Source organism: Peromyscus maniculatus, chromosome 21 (genome assembly GCF_049852395.1).
Source record: "Peromyscus maniculatus bairdii isolate BWxNUB_F1_BW_parent chromosome 21, HU_Pman_BW_mat_3.1, whole genome shotgun sequence".
NCBI lineage: Eukaryota > Metazoa > Chordata > Mammalia > Rodentia > Cricetidae > Peromyscus > Peromyscus maniculatus.
In genome coordinates this window covers 8875495-8895154 of record NC_134872.1, presented here as the reverse complement: position 1 = coordinate 8895154, position 19660 = coordinate 8875495, and the positions used below count along the sequence as shown (strand labels likewise).

General features: G+C 45.8%; 1 protein-coding gene across 1 annotated transcript in view; it reads right to left on the bottom strand.

Moving 5' to 3' along the window:
• The window catches only part of Dnah8 (dynein axonemal heavy chain 8), a 252302-nt gene that overhangs the window by 192281 nt on the left and 40361 nt on the right, over positions 1-19660 (bottom strand). The window contains exons 13-19 of the mRNA XM_076557534.1: positions 16611-16757; positions 14009-14206; positions 10106-10182; positions 7129-7228; positions 5710-5829; positions 4169-4304; positions 1180-1367 (exon numbers count right to left, since the gene is read on the bottom strand). Of these exons, the coding sequence (XP_076413649.1) occupies positions 1180-1367; positions 4169-4304; positions 5710-5829; positions 7129-7228; positions 10106-10182; positions 14009-14206; positions 16611-16757 (966 nt within the window). The remainder of the gene's footprint in view (positions 1-1179; positions 1368-4168; positions 4305-5709; positions 5830-7128; positions 7229-10105; positions 10183-14008; positions 14207-16610; positions 16758-19660) is intronic.

The following is a 19660-nucleotide window of genomic DNA, read 5'->3' as shown; positions in this document are numbered from 1 at the left end:
CACACCTGGCTCATATTTTTAAATTTTACATTACTCATAAGTGAACTTAAATTAGAATGCTTCGTTTTATCCTAAAATGTTGGAGAATCCTCTCCATCTGTGTTATTTTATAGTCACCCCTCTCTCATAATTTATATTTTACTAGTACCCAGTATTAAATATATTAAATTTAATGTTCTGGCTCCATAAAATTATAATTAAAGTGTTGTTAAACCTGATGCTTTATCACTTAGAACCCAAACGTCCAAGTCCAAGTGATCTCTGGAAATCTTTCTCCTTTCCATCTCCCATCTTTCTGTTGTTTGCAAGTTGGTATTTTAATCCTATGGAGGTGGGGTTGCAGAGATGGCTCCGTGGTTAAGGGCATTCACCGCTCCTGCAGAGGACCCACATTCTGATCCATTATCCCTCAGAAGCAACTCACAAATGTAACTCCAGCTCCAAGGAATCTGACACCTCCTTCTGGACTCTGTGGGTACTTTTGTGCACAAGCACTGACATGCACATACACACACACACACACACACACACACACACACACACACACACATGCGCGTGCGCAATCAATCAATTAATAAATATTTTTGTTTGGTTGGTTAGTTTTGGTTATTTTGAGACAGGGTCTCATACTATGTAGCCCTGGCTGTTCTGGAACTCACTCTGTAGACCGGGCTGTATTCGAATTCAACAGAGATCCACATGCCTCTGCCTCCCAAGTGCTGGGACTAAAGGCATGCACCACCACCACCTGGCTCAGTAAATCTTTTTGAAATGAAAATAACAGCCTGCTGGGATACATTTTTCTTGCACCAAAAAAACTCCTTCAAAAGGAATCAGACGTGGGCTGGACAGAACACGTCTGCCACACAGGCATGAGGACCTGAGTTCGGATCCCCAGCATGTACATAAAAAAAAACAAACAAACAACTGATGTGTTCATGTCCATCTGTAACCCCATGCTGGGGGAGTAGGGACAAGTGTATCCCCAGAGCTCACTGGCCAACCAGTCTAGCCAGTTAGTGAATGTTAAGTTCAAAGGTAAGGTGGAAAGCAATAGAGGACATTCAGTGTCAATCTCTGGCCTCTGCACCTGGCCCCACATGCACATGTATACACACACACAAACATGCACATACAAAAAAGGAAAAAGAAATCATCAGAAGATGCTGTTTGTCTTACCTGCAGATACAGTTTGTCTGCCTTCAATTTGCTTTCCAGTTTCAGCAGCTTCTTCGCTTGTTCCGGGACATCCAGCTTCATCTTTATCATGCACTTGGTTTCCCGCACAACTTCCAAAATCTTAGGATCAAAGTTAACCAGCAACTTCCCCGTTTCCGGATGTCGCACAAACAGCGTGGCTTGCAAAGCTGCAAATGAACCAGTACTGGCATCGATGGAAGTGTCCTCATTCCCCTTCCGCTTCCCCACATTCCCCTCTTCCCCACGGCTCACTATGTAAAGGCGGAGCAACAGTCCTGGATCCTACGGCGCCAAGGCACAGTCTCTTACACACAGTCAGTCATCTAGACTCAGAGAAATGAAGACCCTATCTATAAAGCCATCAACTCAGATCCAGAGAGAGAAAACCCTCTCTGGGTAAGTGACAGGCGTTGCGCTATGAACTGCCACACGTCCTCGAGTGGACTATAGACGTCTACCTGTGGCTTATTTTTATAGATTTTAACTTTATCCTTGTTCTGGTTCCCTTCCTGTTGCTGTGATAAAATACACTGACCAAAAATAGCTTTGAGGAAGACAGGATTTATTTGCCTTTCAACTCCAGATCACAATCCATCACTGAGGGAACTCAAAGGCCTCAAGGCAGGCCTATTTGCTTTTCCGCAAAGCATCAGCTCCCACCCAGGAACTCACTTCATAGCCACAGAGCACAGAAGGAGCAAGGGAGGATGCTGCTTGCCAGCTGACACTCGGGCCTGCTTATACTCAGCTAGGTTTGTTACACAGTCCAAGACCACCTGCCTAGGGATGGTACCGCCCACAGTGGGCTAGGCTCTCTTACATCAATTAGCAATCAAGACAACCCACACACACACACACAGAGAGACCTGTGACCAATCTGATTTAGTCAATCCCTCTGAGGCTGTCCACTTAGACACCTCTAGGCTGTGTCACGCTGACAGGTAAAACTAACTAGGAAGCCCCTGAATAAGGATCAGAATGACAGAGACAGCCCACTGCCTAGATGTCAAACTCTTTCCATCCGACCCCAGTCTGACTTCTTTGGGGAGGTTTGATTCCTGAGACCCACATGACAGAAGTAAAGTGATCCAAATTTGTCCCCACGTCCACAGGTATGCCATGTCAGGTGTGAACGCGGAAACAAGCACACAAGTAAGCAAAAAGTTTTAAAAAGTAAACAATGCAAGTAGATGCTTTTATCATGAAGTGAAATGCACAACCTCAAAAGATTCTCGCTGGGGCTGGGTGGTGGTAGCGGCAGCGCACGCCTTTAATCCCAGCACTCGGGAGGCAGAGGCAGGCGGATCTCTGTGAGTTTGAGGCCAACCTGGGCTACAGAGTGAGTTCCAGGAAAGGCACCAAAACTCCACAGAGAAACCCTGTCTCGAAAAAATAAATAAATAAAAAGATTCTTGTTGGGGCTTTTGGATTACTTATTTGTTTTTATGTGTGTGAGTATTCTGCCCACATGTTTGTCTGTGCAACATATGTGTGCAGTGCTCACAAATACTAGAAGAGGGTGTTGGATGTTGGAAGTGAAGTTAGAGATGGTTGTGAGCTATGGGTGCCGGGACCTGAACTTGGGTCCTCTGTAAGAGCAGCCAATGCTCCTAACCATTGTGCCATCTCTCCGGCCCCTGAGATTATCCGTTAATGCAACATGAATTACTTCTAGAGGCATAATAATAAAAATAATTACTTCTACAGGCTTATATGTATTCACTCAAATTAAATCTTATTTCAACAAACTTTATTAACACAAGAATTTCATTATAATCACAGACTCTGCCAAGTCTCATGTGACCTGATAGAACGTCACACCATCAAATTTCTAGGAAAATAAAGCGTTCCCTAAATCCCTTTGAAGCTGGCTTTTACTCACTAGGCAAAATTAGTGTTAGAGAGGGTCCCTTTAAAAGACGGTTTTAATTTATTTATTTTTAAATCTATGATTGGATGGATGTGCCATAGCACACCTAGAGGACAATGTGTGGAGTCAGTTTTCTCCTTCTACTTTTAAGTGAGAGCCGGGGATTGAACTAAGGTCTCTAGGGTTGTGTAGCAAGCCCCTTTATACTAACTGAGCCACCTTGCCAGCCCTTAGCAAGGTTCTCAATGGAGTCAATTTTCCTGAGGCTCTCAGCTAAGAATTTTATCCAACATATTTGGAATCCTCTCAGAACTTGGTTAGAAATCACCTGTCCGTTCAGACAAATCCCAGAATAATTCTAAATACTCATTTAATAAATCTGTCTTCCTTCAGGCTGTACGGAATTTGCATGACAGAACAATAGCATCGACAGCGTAACTAGGACGGGTCTGAAAGGACAGTCAGGAGGGGCCGCTCCAGGCCAGGACGACCATCTGAGACCTGGCGGCTCTCCACCTCAGAGGCTCTGTGCAGCATCCATCAAAAGGAGGCCCAGTCACCCACCCCAAGCCCAGGCAAGCACAGCCAATTCATACAACGGGCAACCACCCCGAGCCATTCATTTCCCATAGCCGGGGTTAGCATGAAAAACTCCCCAAACTTAAACCGTTGGCTTTGCTTGGGAGCACTTCTCCTGGGCACTGATCCATTGCAACGAGTCTGTGGTATCTTCTAGTGTCAAATGGTGTCCTCGAGAGCAAAGAACGTTCCAGAAAACTTGATACAAACTTCATCTACCAAGACTGCCTGATCTCCGCCTATTGAGCCAGGGTCTCTCACTACTGCAGAGCACACCCATTAGGCTGTACTCCCTGCAGGGAGCCCCAGGGGTCCGCCTGATCTCACCTCCCTAGTGCTGGGATTACAAACGTCTGCCGCCACCCCTGGCTCTTTCACCTGAGTTCTGAAGACTAAGCTTGGGCATCTACCAACTGCCATCTTCCCAGCCCTAAAAGCCCTGTTTGGAAAGGGAGTGTCAAAGGTCACCAGAACCATGAACCCATCTGCAATAAAGCTCCACTTGAGTCTTACACGTACCATACTGCAGCTGTGAAATCTCTTTGACCCAGGCTGTGTGGTAGACCACCTCAAATTCCACCAGCACGTACGAGATCTTGTTATACTGACGGATGACAGCTTTACCTTCCGAGCTTGAGAGAATTTCTGAGTTTTTCTGGGTTTGGGGACGGGGCGGGGTGGGAGAGAAAGTTATATTCGAAGAGATCGCAGACTTTGTTCCACAAACTACTTATACTGACATCAAATAGTCCTGGTGGCCTTTTAGATTCTGCCTTCGAGTGGAACAGGGATGGGAAAGGCCATGGGAGCTGGGGACGGAAGTCTGGGAAGGGAAGGAAAAGAACCCCGTTAGCCCACAGCCAGCCACAGCCAGCCACAGGCAGCAGAGCCTGCCATCTCCAGGGTCTCCTCCCTCCCCCAGTTCCCTGGACAAGGTACAACTGGCTGATTTTACTTGAACAATTATCAGGGCAAATTCCTTAGCTGTGGTGGGGGGGGGCGGCGGCAGGGAAAAGGGGATCACTCAAGAAGTGTTCCCTTCTGTTAACCTTGAAAGAATTCCTAAATGTCCTACTGCAACCTGCTGCTACAGCAATTTAGCCTCTTGCCTAAAGCTGGAATGTAAATGTCTTTTAAGATTTTTTTTTTCTTTTTTACTATTTATTATGTGTCTGTGTAGGGGCATTGCACATCAGTGTAGGTGCACACACAGACCAGAAGAGGGCGTCAGACCCTAGGAGCTGGGATTATAGGTGATTATGAGTCACTGGACATGGGTGCTGGGAACTGAACTTGGGTCTTTTGCAAAAGCAGTATGTACTCTTAGCTGCTGAGCCATCTCTCTGCTCCCAGTTCAAATATTTGCAAATACACAGACTAACGAAGCAGGCAACAGCAGAAACTTCATTCAGTAATGCCCCAGTAACAAAAATCCTCAAAGGCTATGGTCCCAGGGATATTTTGTTCTCTGTTCAGACATGAAATACGACATCAAACAAACCAGACTCTACTCGGGTACTCTGTCTCTTAAACAAACAAAAACAAAACACAAAGAAAAGACAAGATGACATTCCCAAGATGCTGGCAGGATCGACAAGGACCCTGCTCTTGAGAATCAAATGATCTTATTTCTACTGCACATACTGCTCTGGCCTCCCCGGGGCTCAGCTCTTCAAGAAGGAACGCACTCAGCATCCCATCTTGGCTTTCATTAAATATACATCAGCACCTATCCATCCACACATGCAAATAAGAGTCAGGACACAGCTTACACTCTGCGCTTTTAAAAACAATTATTCTTAAGAGCCTTTATAAAGTGTCTTCTGTTATTAAAAGACGTAAGATTTGCCAACTATAATTGAACTGGCTGCTCCACTGAACGTGAAAAGATTGACTTCGTCCCTCTCTGGCATGTTTATAAGCTAATTTTTTTTTTTCTCGGTAAAAGCATTGGTTCTGACTACTTCATTGGCATCAATATTTTAGGACAGGATGCATTTGTAATGTAATTTCATTTCCACCCCACCATGATTCACGTATAAACTGTGTGATTGGCTTACATAGAAATAGGTGATGGGCTCATTTATCCGGCGGTAGAGCTGCCTCACCCAGAGAATTTTTCCTGCTATGGGGGGCATGTTGCGAGCGAGAGGGGGATCATCTTTCTGAGAATGATAGAGCTGTAATTAAAAAATATGATGTTAATGTTTGAATTCAACACAGTGGAGAATGCAGAGGAATTTACAGCTACATTTGAATAGGTGGCTTCGCCATGATTCACAGGTTGAGTGCACGCGAGTTAGTTGATGAATATGTAAATGAGCTTCAGAGCCAGTAATCCGAGGCTCAGACACAATCATGCCTCACTGACTGGCCTAGGCTGGCTGCCAGCAAGCCCCAGGAGCCACTGGCCCCCACCGACACAGCATGGAGGTGGCAGGCGCATGCTGCGGCTGCACCCAACTTTCTGCATGCTGGGGATCTGAACTCAGGACCTCATGCTTGTAGAGCAAGCTCTGTCCTTACAGGGCCATCACCCCAGCCCCTGGTCTCTTGGTTTGAACGCCTGCCCACCCCAAGCGGGTTGTGCTGTTTGGGAAAGCTATGGAATCTTGAGAAGGTGGAAATCAATTGAAAAGGGGGTGGACCTCTGGAAGTTATACCCGCTGATCCGCTCTGGCTGGCAGCCATGTGAATAGCCTCAGGTTTACACCCCTGTTGTCACACACTGAGCATTTGGTTGGTTAAGTTTTTAGGCTTTGAGCAGCACAGTTCAGCTGAGACCCATTTGGATGAGGACTCAGAGGCTTCTTCCAGTCTGAGGAAAAAGGATCAGCTAAGGAACTGGTAAAGGTGAGGTAGCTGTGGCTTGTTTTGCTTCTCTGATCTTCCCAGCATTCACCCCAATACCTGGCTCCAGGTTTCTTTTTATTAATAAGGCTCTTTAAGGTTCATGCTACAGCCATGTAAACAGCCTCAGGTTTACACCCCTGGTGCCACACACTGAACCACTCCACTCTGACAGGCTGAAACACGATCGGACATAAATCCCTCCCACACCCCGAAATTTCTTTCCTCGGTGTTTTGGTAGCAGGGATGCAGACATCACTGACAAGCATGCATTCTCCTCTATCCTTACCTGACATTTCAAGGAGGTGTTCCAAAGAGAATACCAGCAGCTACATTGTATCTGGAACACTCCAGGCCCTGCATTTCTAGTGCAAAAAGTCCTAACCTAACTGGCTCTGCTATACAAAAGTCGGAAGACTGAACAAAAGCACAATTCACAACAGCAGACAGGTGTGGATCTGGGAGTCTGAGGACTAACCACGGAGACCCTCGCATCCAGAGGGGAGCCTCCAAGAGCCTTCACTGTGAGAGGAATGCTCTGAAGACCCAGGCATTGGATGACAATGGCAAAGACTTTCAGACCCTCCCTCTTAGCGCTGAGACATTATGTGCCTAGGCAGGAGAGTTACCTTCTTGGTAGCTTCGAGTTCAGCCACATAACACTGAAGAATCTGCTCAATTGTGTGATTGATTTCCAGTTGAAGGCAGGGGATGTTCAACTTCTGAAACCTAGAAGTAATTGAAACTGGGTAATTAAAAGGGAAATGAGAAACGGATTGCAGAATGGCTGGGGTGCTAAATATCCTCTCATGCATTTGATAAACGTTTAATCCAGGGCTCATGCATTATCCTACGTATGTAACAACACACAAGGCAGATGTACGCTTAGCTTTTCTGGACCTGCAGTTACCACACTGAAAGGCAGGTATTGTAAGAATGGCCTGTCAGCCAAACTCTCACATCAACTCAGAGACTAAATGATGCCTAAGAGGTGCCAGGACCACACTGTTCTGACATTAAAACGAACAACTGACCAACAGCATATCATAGGTAGAGAGGGCAATGGGAGACAAACAGGGCGGGGAGGTCACCATTGAAACGCTGCCTGCACTGTCACTTACCAAAATCATTTCGTGCCTGCTTTGAACCTCATGGTAGTCTCTTAGAGATGACCACTATCACCGAGACGTGGAGCTGTGGCAAAGTCACCGGAAAGCCAGATGCTCTGACCCACAGGGAAGAATTCCTAAAGGGGCCTCTGACATGGTCTTGTCTGTGTGTGTGTGTGTGTGTGTGTGTGTGTGTGTGTGTGTGTGTCTGTCTGTCTGTCTGTCTGTCTGTCTGTTTCTGTCTCTATGTGTATATTTGCCTCTGTCCGTGTGTGTGTGATGTGCGTGTGTGCCTCTCTGTCTGTCTCTCATATACACATACACACGCATGCGCATAAACACACACACACACACACACACAGCCTCTAGTCCAACTTCCCTCTCTAGTCTAGACTTCTGCCCTTTGTGGGGGGTACTACTAATCAGAATAGAGGAGAAAGGAGACTGAAGGAGAATACATTTTTTTTTTTTTTTTTTTTTTTTGGTTTTTTGAGACAGGGTTTCTCTGTGTAGCTTTGCGCCTTTCCTGGAACTCACTTGGTAGCCCAGGCTGGCCTCGAACTCACAAAGATCCGCCTGCCTCTGCCTCCCGAGTGCTGGGATTAAAGGCGTGCGCCACCACCGCCCGGCAGGAGAATACATTTTAAGAGCCCTTGCCATAAACACCTTGGGGATGAAGCTAACTATCTGCAATGAAGGACATTATTTTCTTGACCGTGTTGATCATTTTTCTGCGTATACCAGTAAGTCAAATATATCTGGTCTAGTTTGCTTCTCTTGCTGTGGTAAACACCAAAAGAAACTTGGGGAGGAGGGGGTTTATTTCGGCTTACAACCCTAGGTCACAATCCATCATGGAGGAAAGCAGGGGTAGGAACTCCAAGAGGTAGGAAGTGAAGGGGAAATGTACGGGAACGCTGCTCACTGCCTTTCTTACACAGCCCAGACCCAGCTGCCTAGGAACGGTGCCACCCACAGTGGGCTAAGCCTGCCCACATCAACTAGCCATCAAGAAAAATGTCCACACACATGACCACAGGTCAGTCTGGCAGGCACAGTTCCTCAGCTGAGGCTCCCTCTTCCCAGGGGACTCTGGGTTTGTTTCAAGTTGACACCTAAAGTTACCTATGACAATATGCACTCATGTTCTTTAGAAATTCTTTCCTCAAGTAAAATTAAACATTTGTTATTCCCTCTCCAATAATAACTATGAAATTAAAATGAAGTATATTACGTGGTTGGGGATAGGAAGCCTTGTGAGACTTCCTTATGAAAGACTTTGTTATTATTTTTTAATTCAGTAGAACATCCAGTACACACCTGTCATCCCAGCATATGGGAGATGGAGACAGAGGGAGCAGGACATTAAAAGTCTTCCTTGGCCACAGAGCAAATTTAAGGCCAGCCTGGGCTATGATGAGCTTGTCTCAAAAAAAAAGTCTAAAATGGTATATAAAAAAATAATGTTCTGTATTTCAAAAATCTACTTAGTGGTAAATGAAAAGTTACTATTTATAACTTTCAAGGTTTATAAAGGAGAGGTTTCTAGAACATCTAATTTGAAATTGTGGGCAGGGGTTTTGTGAATGTGTGTTCATGTGTGCAGGTACATGTATGTGTGTGCAGGTACATGTATGTGTGGGTGCATGTGTGTGTGTGCAGGAGCATGTGTACAGAGGTGTGTGTGCAGTGCAGGGGCATGTGTACAGAGGTGTGTGCACAGGGGCATGTGTACAGAGGTGTGTGTGCAGGAAATGTGTATGTGCAGGAGCATGTGTACAGAGGCGTGTGCACAGGGGCATGTGTACAGAGGCGTTGTGTGTGCAGGAGCATGTGTACAGAGGCGTGTGCACAGGGGCATGTGTACAGAGGCGTGTGCACAGGGGCATGTGTACAGAGGCGTTGTGTGTGCAGGAGCATGTGTGTGTGCAGGGGCATGTGTACAGAGGCATGTGTGTGTGTAGGGGCATGCGTGTGTGCAGGAGCATGTGCACAGAGGCATGTGACAGGGGCATGCGTACAGAGACATGTGTGCAGGGGATGTGTGTGTGCAGGGGCATGTGTACAGAGGTGTGTGTGGAGGAGCACGTGTATAGAGGCATGTGTGTGCAGGGGCATATGTGTGTGCAGGGGCATGTGTGTGTGCAGGAGCAAATGCATATATGTATGTGTGGAGCCCAGAGTACAACCCCAGCGGTCAATTCCTCAGGTGCTAGCGACCCTTTTCTTTTCTTTGAGACAGGGCCTCTTACTGGCCTTGAACTTACTGATTCAGCTGAACTGCATGGCCTCTGAGACCCTCTTCAGGGACGGCGGGCTACAAATGTGCCCACCACACCCGCTTCCTTCTTCCCCCTCTTTCTCCTCTTTCCACGTGGGTTCTGGGGTTTGAACTCAGGTCCTCCCCGTGGCAAAGCAAGCACTTTGCCCCCCAAGCTGTCTGAAATTGTGCCTTTAGAGAAACCACCCTCCTTCATTCGGCCCCTGTAATAAATACCTCTGAAGCAGCTGCAGAGCCTGCTGGGAAGACAAGATCTTCCCGAAGATACTGTTCATAAATCCCTGTATCTGGATCTAAAATAAAATGTTGACATTCATGTTATGTTTACAACATGAAGGAAATTAGTTTTGTTTGATAATTAGCGACATTCCTAAAGACTCAAACACATCCACCACCTCAGTTCCTAGTGATGGGCGGATGCACGGTGGTGGCCACATGCCACAAGGCTACTGAATGTCACCCCTCAGAAGTGAGACTTAGGTAAATATAAGATACACACCGCATCTTAAAGACTTAGTACCCCCCCTACACACACACACACACACACACACACACACACACACACAAAGGTTATGCAAAATACCTCCTCATGAATTAGAAATGAATGGCACGTAAAACTATAATATTCTGAATAGACTGGACTAAACACATTATTAAAGTTAAACTCACCTTCTTTTTAGTCTATTCATGTGGAAAGATGAAAGACACTTGTGTGGTTTGCATTTGCAGTTCGTGGTTGGATATTCTGGTTGAGGCGATGTGTAATGGTGTGAGGGGCCCATGCTAAATACTTTTCTTTGAAAAGTCTGTCATTTCTAAGAATGGGTCAGAAAATGTAAGCTTTCACACTAGTGCCCTGGGAAACCCTGTTGCTGTGGCTCAGTAGGAACAGGAGGCAGAAAATGTCCCTCCAAGACTCCCACCATCCCTAGCAATGAACTTCAAGCTCTTGGCCCTGAAATATGGAACTAAAATGGCTCCCTGTAGCCAAGCGGTGGTGGCGCACACCTTTAATCCCAGCACTCAGGAGGCAGAGGCAGGTGGATCTCAGTGAGTTCAAGGCCGGCCTGGACTACAGAGTGAGTTCCAGGAAAGGTGCGAAGCTTCACAGAGAAACCCTGTCTAGGAAAACAAAATAAAACAACAACAAAAAAAATGGCTCCCTGTAGATCATTTTCCACATGGAATGTATTGGTATCAGTAGTCAAAGGAATCGCACCCAGAAGTCAGTCAGGCGCTGGCAAAGGAAAGTTAAAATACTGACACTACAATCAAATTATCGATTAATAACTACCAAAGGGTTTATGTGAGCTGCGTTTGATGGCACACACCTATAATCCTAGCACTCAGGAGAAGCAGGAAAACAGCAAAATCTGAGGCCAGCCTGTGCTATGTACAGAGACCCCCATCTCAAATAAACTAAAAGGCTGGGATGTAGCTCTGTGGTACAGTGCCTACCCAGCTGGAATCCAATCACCAGTCCTCAAAAAAAAAAAAAAATCATATGGACACTAACTTTATTGAAAGCTAAAATTTACATCTTTCATAATATATAATCTTCATTAATAAATCATAAAATTCTCAGAGAACAAAATTTTTAATTCCTGCTGGCATGAATATTTAACTCCCAATGTATTTTGTAAGTAAATTCCATGCAGCTCAACTAGCTAAAAATGAAAAATAATAACGGGACTATATCTTGATATCAGAATCTAATTTTCAAAAATGGAAGGGGAATAAAAAAATAAGTTAACTTTTCAGGGCTGATGATATGGGCCCATAATCTTAGCTACTCAGTAGGCTAATGGAGAAAGATCACAAGCTCAAGGCCAATCTTGGCTATCGGGGAGTTCAAGGCCAGTCTAGGCAACTTAATGAAGATCCTACGTCAAAATGAAAGGTAAAAAGAGGATTGGGGATAGTTCAGTGGTAAAAGTACTTGCCTAGCACACATGGGACCTAAGGTTCATCCCTAGTAACACACACACACACACCACCACCGACGACGACGACGACGACGACGACGAAGACGACGACGATTTAAAAAAAAGGATGAAACTTGAGAGATGACCCAAGAGTCAAGAGCACTGGTTGCTCTTACAGAGGACCTGGGTTCAATTGCCAGCACCTACATGGCAGCTCACAACCTTCTGTTAACTTAGTCCAGAGGATCCAGCGCCCCCTCTGGCTTCTGCTGGTACTGCAGACATGAGGTGCACATACATATATACAAGCAAACAAGCACATAAAAGAAAAATAGGTATTTAAAAAGAAATTGAACAGAAACCTGTTCCAAAACTAGAAGGTATAATTGTAGGAGTGATAACAATTTAGGAACTGTCTTATTAATATTGCCAAGATTACATGTAATGCAAATTTAAAAGATTTTTAAAAATGAGACAAAAATCTTATTTTTCTCTCCCCTTTATGTCAAGAAACTGAGTTTCAAAAATTGGAAAAAAGAGGCCAGTGAGAAAGCTCGCCAGGTAAAGGCATTTACGCCAATGCATAAAATATCCTTTGGATGTTTGATTATTCACGTATGTCTTTTGCTAGATATACTCATTATTTCATAAAGAAAAAAAGCTGAAAAGGCTAGAAAAATTATATGAGCAGTAAAGCACATGGGTTGCAAGCAGGAAGTCATAAATTCAGATTCTGTGGTGGTTTGCATGAAAACATCCCCTATAGACTCATAGGAAGTGGCATTGTTGGAGGTGAGGCCTTGTTGGAGTAAATGTGGCCTTGTTGGAGGACAAATGTCACTGGGGGTGGGCACTGAGATTTCAGATGCTCAAGCCAGGCCCAGTGTCACACTCTCTTCCTGCTGCCTATGAATCCAGATGTAGAACTCTAGGCCTCTTCTCCAGCACCATGTCTGCCTGCAACACCATCATGCTTCCTGCCATGACGATAATGAACTAAACTTTTGAACCTGTAAGCTAGCCCTGGTTAAATATTTCCTTTATGAGAGTAGTCATGGTCATGGTGTCTCTTCACAGCAATAGAAACCCTAAGTAAGACAGGTCCCCAGAGCTTGCATAAAAAGCAAGGAATGACAGTGTGTACCTGAGATCCCACTTATAACACAAGATCACAGAGACAGGTGGGCCAGCTAGACCCTGGCCAATGGCAGACCCTCTTTCAAATAAAAGGTCAATGACCCTGGGGTTATGCCCTGGCCTCCACACCTTGTACATTAAATACATACATATACATGACCACACAAACCCCCTGTGCATTGCGCTTACATACACATAAAAGTGGAAAATGTTTTACAGGTTGTTTTAAAACATTATTCACCCTGCACATCTTTAAAGCAACTTAGAAGAGGAATCAAATAAACAGTAAGTGCATGTGGCTGGAGAGAAAGCTCAGCGGTTAAGAGCACTGGCTGTTCCATCAGGGGACCCAGGTCCCATCCCCAGCACCCACGTGTATTGGGGAATCCACTAGGTCTGATAGCTCTCTGAGCTCAGCACAAAATGGAGGACTTCCTTTCTCAGCGGGGCTTCCTCTTCTCTGCCTAAACCTCCATTGGAGAGTGTCTCTAAGCTAGGATGACTGACCTTATTTGGAGGATGACCCTGCACAGAGCTCCCTGCAAATGCTGTTATGACTCAGCACATAAGTCTCACTCTTTCCTCCATCCATATGATAATTAGGTACTATGTTCCGACCAATCAGCCCTTCCCACCTGTAACCCTAAGGAACAATAAAATGAGCTGTCTCTCTGAAGCTGACGCCCGGAAGTTCTTTCTGTCATACTCACGGCCATCCAAAACCTGCGCCCTTTGCCCTCATGGGCCAGTGGCCAAAACCCCCAAGGAAAAGGACACACACACACACACACACACACACACACGTCAGCTCACAATCAACTATAACTCTAGTTCCCGGGAGTCTGATGCCCTCTTCTGACCTCTGAGGGCACCAAGCACACATGTGATATACAGACATGCATGCAAACAAAACAACCATACCAATAAAATGAATTAAATTTTTAACAAGAGTGAATACATGAGCATTGCTCTAAATGAATACTTACACTACCAGTACCAAGCAGTACTATCAACTACACTTCCGTTTTTCTAAATACAAGTTTGTGTAACTACTTACCTCCAAAGTATTGATTTTTGACATAAAATCTGAGAAGTCCGTGTCAAATTCTGTTCTTCGTGGATCCAGGATGTCATACTGGTTCTTCTTAATCCCTTGATAGATGTTTTTGAATTTTATAGCCATAATATCTATTCCTTCAATTGTGGAATTACTCAAGGCTGAGTATGTTTGCACAATGGTTATCATTTCTGTAATCTTCAAACAGAAATGGTAAATGGTTAAGAAATGAGCTTTTAGGTCCCTTTCTCTGGAACAGGCATTTTAATGAATCATGGACACAAACAAACAAAAAGGCCAGCTAGCGAGTACCCAAATCCCAGCACTTGAAAGGACGTGGCAAGAGGACGGGGATTTAGGCCCATCCTCAGCAAACAGTGAATCTGAGCAAGCCTGAGCTAATGCCTAGCCTCAATACCATGAAGCAGTGGGCCAGTGAGACGGCTTAGCGGGAAAAGGTGATGGTCACATCCAAACAATCTGCGTTCAATCCTCAGGATCCGTATGGTGGAAGGAGAGACCTAACTTCTGCAAGTGGTCCTCTAACCCCCACACACATGGGCTATGGCACACACACACACACACACACACACACACACACACACAAGCTTGGAGGGCTGGAAATCCTCAGGACTTGAGTTCAGTCTGTAGAACCCACACAGTGGTTCACAACCATTTATAATTCCAGTTCTTGGAGAATCCGACAGCCTCTTCTGACCTCTGAGGGCACCAGGTGTGCACATGGTACACACACATGGTACAAAAACATATGTGCAGGCAAAATACTCATTCATAGAAATAAATCTAAAACAATAAAACCCTCATATCCACAAGTGATGCAGTTCTTTTTTTTTTTTTTTTTTTTTTGGTTTTTCGAAACAGGGTTTCTCTGTGTAGCTTTGCGCCTTTCCTGGAGCTCACTTGGTAGCCCAGGCTGGCCTCGAACTCACAGAGATCCGCCTGCCTCTGCCTCCCGAGTGTTGGGATTAAAGGCGTGCGCCACCAACGCCCGGCATGATGCAGTTCTTAACCTTCAGTGATTTCCACTCTGAGTCCTGCTTTCAATAATAACACAGCTCAGAACTCTCCATGGAGAGATTATTTTTGTCCAACAGTGGGAAAGGAAATGTGCCTCTCCTCAGCACGTCCTCCATGACAATACTACTGGTCCTTCGACATGAATATCAGAAGCCCCACACAGTCCGTGTGCATGTCAACCCAGAAGCAGCCTTGCAGGGTGACTACTATTCTAACCGTACAATATCCAGACATCTCCAGAAACCATTGTCTTGGAAATGCAAGCCATCTGAAACTTACAGTATATTACATATGTGTTGTATAAACACAAGAACTGACTGGACCATCTCCTAATACAGACACCCCACATACCTACTGTGTAAAGGAAGTCAACACAACTAGCCTGATGATATTCTAACCTCTAAGATTCTGACTCTACCACCCAGCTACTATAGCCAGAAAGTAGGACATGATTTTATGTGCCCACATAAAATCCATGAACCATCATAAGAGAAAGCATACTATATTTGTCTTCATGTGGTTCACTTAATTCATTTTATACGGTTATCTTCAGTTACATCTATTTCCCTATATAATCTTAAGATTTATTTTTTAATTATATGTATGTGGGTGTGGATATGTACACGTGACTGCAATTTCCCCCCAGAGGCCATAAGAGGGCATGAGATCCCCCAGAGCTGGAGTTAAAAGTAGTTAGGGATGCTGGCTACCGAACTCAAGGCTTCTGCAAGAGCAGAATGTGCTCTTAACTGCTGAGCTACCCCTCCAGCCCCTCCAACTTACTTTTTGAGGCAGGGTCTCTCCTTGAACCTGGAACTCCACTGACCGGCTGGGCTGGCTGTCCAGGGAGCCCCAGGAATCCACCTCTCTTTTGCCCCACCAGCACTGGACTTAGACGCAAGCACCACCATGCCCAACATTTACAGGGCGGTTAGCTAGCCTCACCCAGGTCCTTACATTCGCTCAGTAAGCGCTTTACCAAAACCATCTCTCCAGCCCCAGGGTATCTTTGTAGATCCCCACAAAGAATGACACGAAGGAGCCTTTAGTGTGGGTTCCCTATAGCCTTCTGAGGAATATCATCCCTCCTCAGTCAGTCCTAACAACTGAAGTCAGAGGTGAGGAGTCTCCGGCCGCCGTCTGTCCCGCAAAGGCTTCCCATACACACTGTTCAGAAATACATCTCGCATACTGGTCCTGAAAGACCAGCGTCTACGCCTCCAGATACTGCACATTTATGGGGCTCACCAGCTGCACACATTTTTCTCAAGCTTAATATTGTGGTCGAAAGCACAGGCCTTCAAGTTCAAGAGCTAGCTGTGTGAGAAGAATTGAGGTCTCGGGAGAGGTGAAAGTTCGCAACGGCCTCTGTGAGGGCACAAGTCACCGGCCCGGGATTGGGGGGAAAAAAGATCAGTTCAAACAAACGCAGTGATATATGAGTAACCTAAGTGGATGAATTGGATCAACCCAGGAAGAGACCTGAGACAATGATCTTCACCCACACCCAAAACACCAGCACTGTGTGGGTTAGGGTGGGGTCCTGTGATTGCAGAATGCTTACCTTCTCCAGTCTCTTACAGAAGGCTTCAAATTTTCCGAATATATACATTTCTGAAACCTCAAAAGACTTCTCCCCTGAGGATTCTAAGATCTGCTTCCTTGTCTTATGAAAGGATGCCTGGTACTCCTTGAAGAGAAAAATGCAATCCTACAAGAGAATAGAAAGAAAAAAAGCAGGAGGGTGATGGGTGACAGGTTCGTGACAGGCTGATCATACCAGCCCCATCAGCCCCTCAAACCAAGACTGGTAACAGATGATCTGGTTCTCTGCCTGTATATTAAAGCCTATGAACATCCACACTACATTTTAAATGTTTTTATTTTAAACTTTGTTATTTAAAAAAAAGGTTGCAAACCTAAAAACAAAACAAGACGAAAATCATACACCAAAATTATCCCAACTCAATGACGACACAACTCAATGAACTTCTAACCAATTAAGAGTAGCCATTCCAAAAAAAAAAAAAAAAATACAGCTTTTTGAATACACATTCTATCTTCATCTCTCCTTTCTCACTATTTCCCCCTAACTCACCCCGCACTAAAGTATGACATTAGCTTTTGGTTTTATACTTTCACGGCTAATTAAGTGCAATCGTCATGCTGGCAAGTAGCCTTCTAATTATTCGTGTTTCCACTCATAGACACGTGGGCCAGAGGAGCCTCTCTGTGCCGTGGGCAGCAGCCAGCGGAGAGCTGCAGAATGGTCAGATGCTGAGATAAGAAGCCGGGTGCTCAGCCCTAAAGGGGGCACCTGTATCAGCACCCTCTTCCCCGGCCAAGGCTCAGGGAACACTGAGGAAGAGGAGGTAAGAGAGCCCAAGAGCAGGAAGACAGGAGGAACCATGTGAAGGGCTGTTTTCCGGACAAGGCGTGGCTACGGCATTCCTCAGCTCTCAGCAGCTGTGGTTCCTGCACAAGATCAAGTCAGCTAGAATTCAGGCATCCGTGGGGCCGGTGGGCTCCAGCCCCCACCCCTCAGAAGAGCTATTGTTGTAGTGGGGGCGGGGACTCGGTGTTTTAGAAGGATGCAGCCACAGGTAGAGTTCCCGGGCTGCTGGAGATGGCCTCACGCCCATGCACATCTGGGCAGCACTAACCGGACTTAGTGGGTCAGAAATGAAGAAAAACAAAAGCAAAACACAAGAAGCTGGGAAAAGACATGTTGGAGGGAAAATGGAGGAGGGTGGAGGGGAAATGGGGGGGGGTGAGCAGATGCCATCATATTTCATTGTATTCATGTATAAAATTCTCAGGAAAAGAAAAAAATCATAAAATTCCCAAGAGGCCAGGAAATTGTCTTTGAAGATCTCTGTATTCAGCTGGCATCTGTATTTGCACCAGCGTGCTATTTTTTGTTGTTTGTGACAATCTCTTACTACATAGCCTGTTCTGGGTTCAAATCTATGGTCTACCTGACTCAGCCTCCTGGGTGGTACAGGCGTGCATCCCCACGTGGTCTGCACCGGCATTTGTTCCGTCCATGAATGCACCACATAAAGATTTTGCATTGACAGCTTGTTTTGTTTTGTTAAGACAGTCTCAGAAAAGAATGTTAAAAAAAAAAAGATAGAAACAGATTGAGTAAAAAAAAAAAAAAAAAAAGAGCGATTCATGGCTTACAAACCAAAGAAAAAGACAAGAGTCTCACTGCATAGCCCTGGTTGACCTAGAACTTGCTATGTAGACCAGGCTGGCCTCCACCTGCCTCTGTCTCCCGAATGCCAAGATTAACGGTATGCACTCTCATTTCTAGGCTACTTTTATTTTTCAAATACACACACAGCAGTTTCTCAATGTGGTGCTTTTAATAAGATGTCCCCCATAGACTCATATTTGAATGCTTAGGGAGTGACATTAAGAAGTGTGGCATTGTTGGGAGAGGTGTGGCTTTGTTGGAGGAGGTGTGGCTTGGCTGGAGGAGGTGTGGCTTGGTTGGAGGAGGTGTGGCTTGGTCGGAGGAGGTGTGGCTTGGTTGGAGGAGGTGTGGCTTGGTCGGAGGAGGTGTGGCTTGGCTGGAGGAGGTGTGACTTGGTCGGAGGAGGTGTGGCTTGGCTGGAGGAGGTGGGTAGGCTTCGATGTCTCAGAAGCTCTAGCCCGTTCTTTTCCTGCTGCCTGCCAGTCTGCATGTACAATTCCCAGCACCTCCAGCACGTCTGCCTGTGAGCCACCATGCTCCCCACCATGCCAATAACAGACTCAATCTCTACACCTATAAGCCAGCCTCAGTTAAATGTTTTCTTTTACAAGAGTTACCATGGTCATGGTGTTTTTCTTTTCACAGCAATAGAAACCCTAACTAGCTCTTTCTCTTTCTCTTCCTTCTCATCCCCAAGGACCATTCTCTGCCCTCTTCTCTGCCCTCAATAAACCTCCCACGTGCGCCCTGTTGTACAGTGTAACTCCTTCCTGCCATTTTTAAAATACAACATTTGGTGCTGTGACTCAGACAGGCTCTCCCGGCAGTCTGAGGGGTGCCTGCCACAGCCTGACTTTCCCACCTAATGGAGCCTTGGGATTCTCCATCCAACACGGACAACGGCAATCACGTGGCTCTCCTTCATCTTGGCTGGTGACCTCATCATGATTTCTTGTGAGCTCCAGGGAGTCCACTTGGATCCACCTCGAACAGCAACTTGCCAGGTCCAAGAGGTGCCAGACAGTTCCACAGAGCCTGGACAGCAAAGTGAAACATCCAGCGACCCCAGGACGTGGCCAGCACCCTAGTTTTCTCAGGTCCCCCAAAGATGATTGATGCCCCCCAGGCAAGCAGGAAGCAGTCTTGAGAACATGGCGCCCCCATCCCCCCTCACCTGCTACCCCCTTCTAACGCCTCATCTTTTTATAATAAACAAAAGGGAGGAATTTTAGCATTTAGGCATCTGTATTGGCTGCCCTTAGGGTCCTGACAGGAGATAACCTCAGCTGCAGCTACCAAAAGTACCCCGAGTGTTGATTTGCTACGTTTCCTTATAAAAGGAGGGCCTTACCCACCTCCCATCCCTTTCTTCCTTCGCTCTCATCCCCAGGGACCTGTCTCTGCCCCCTTCT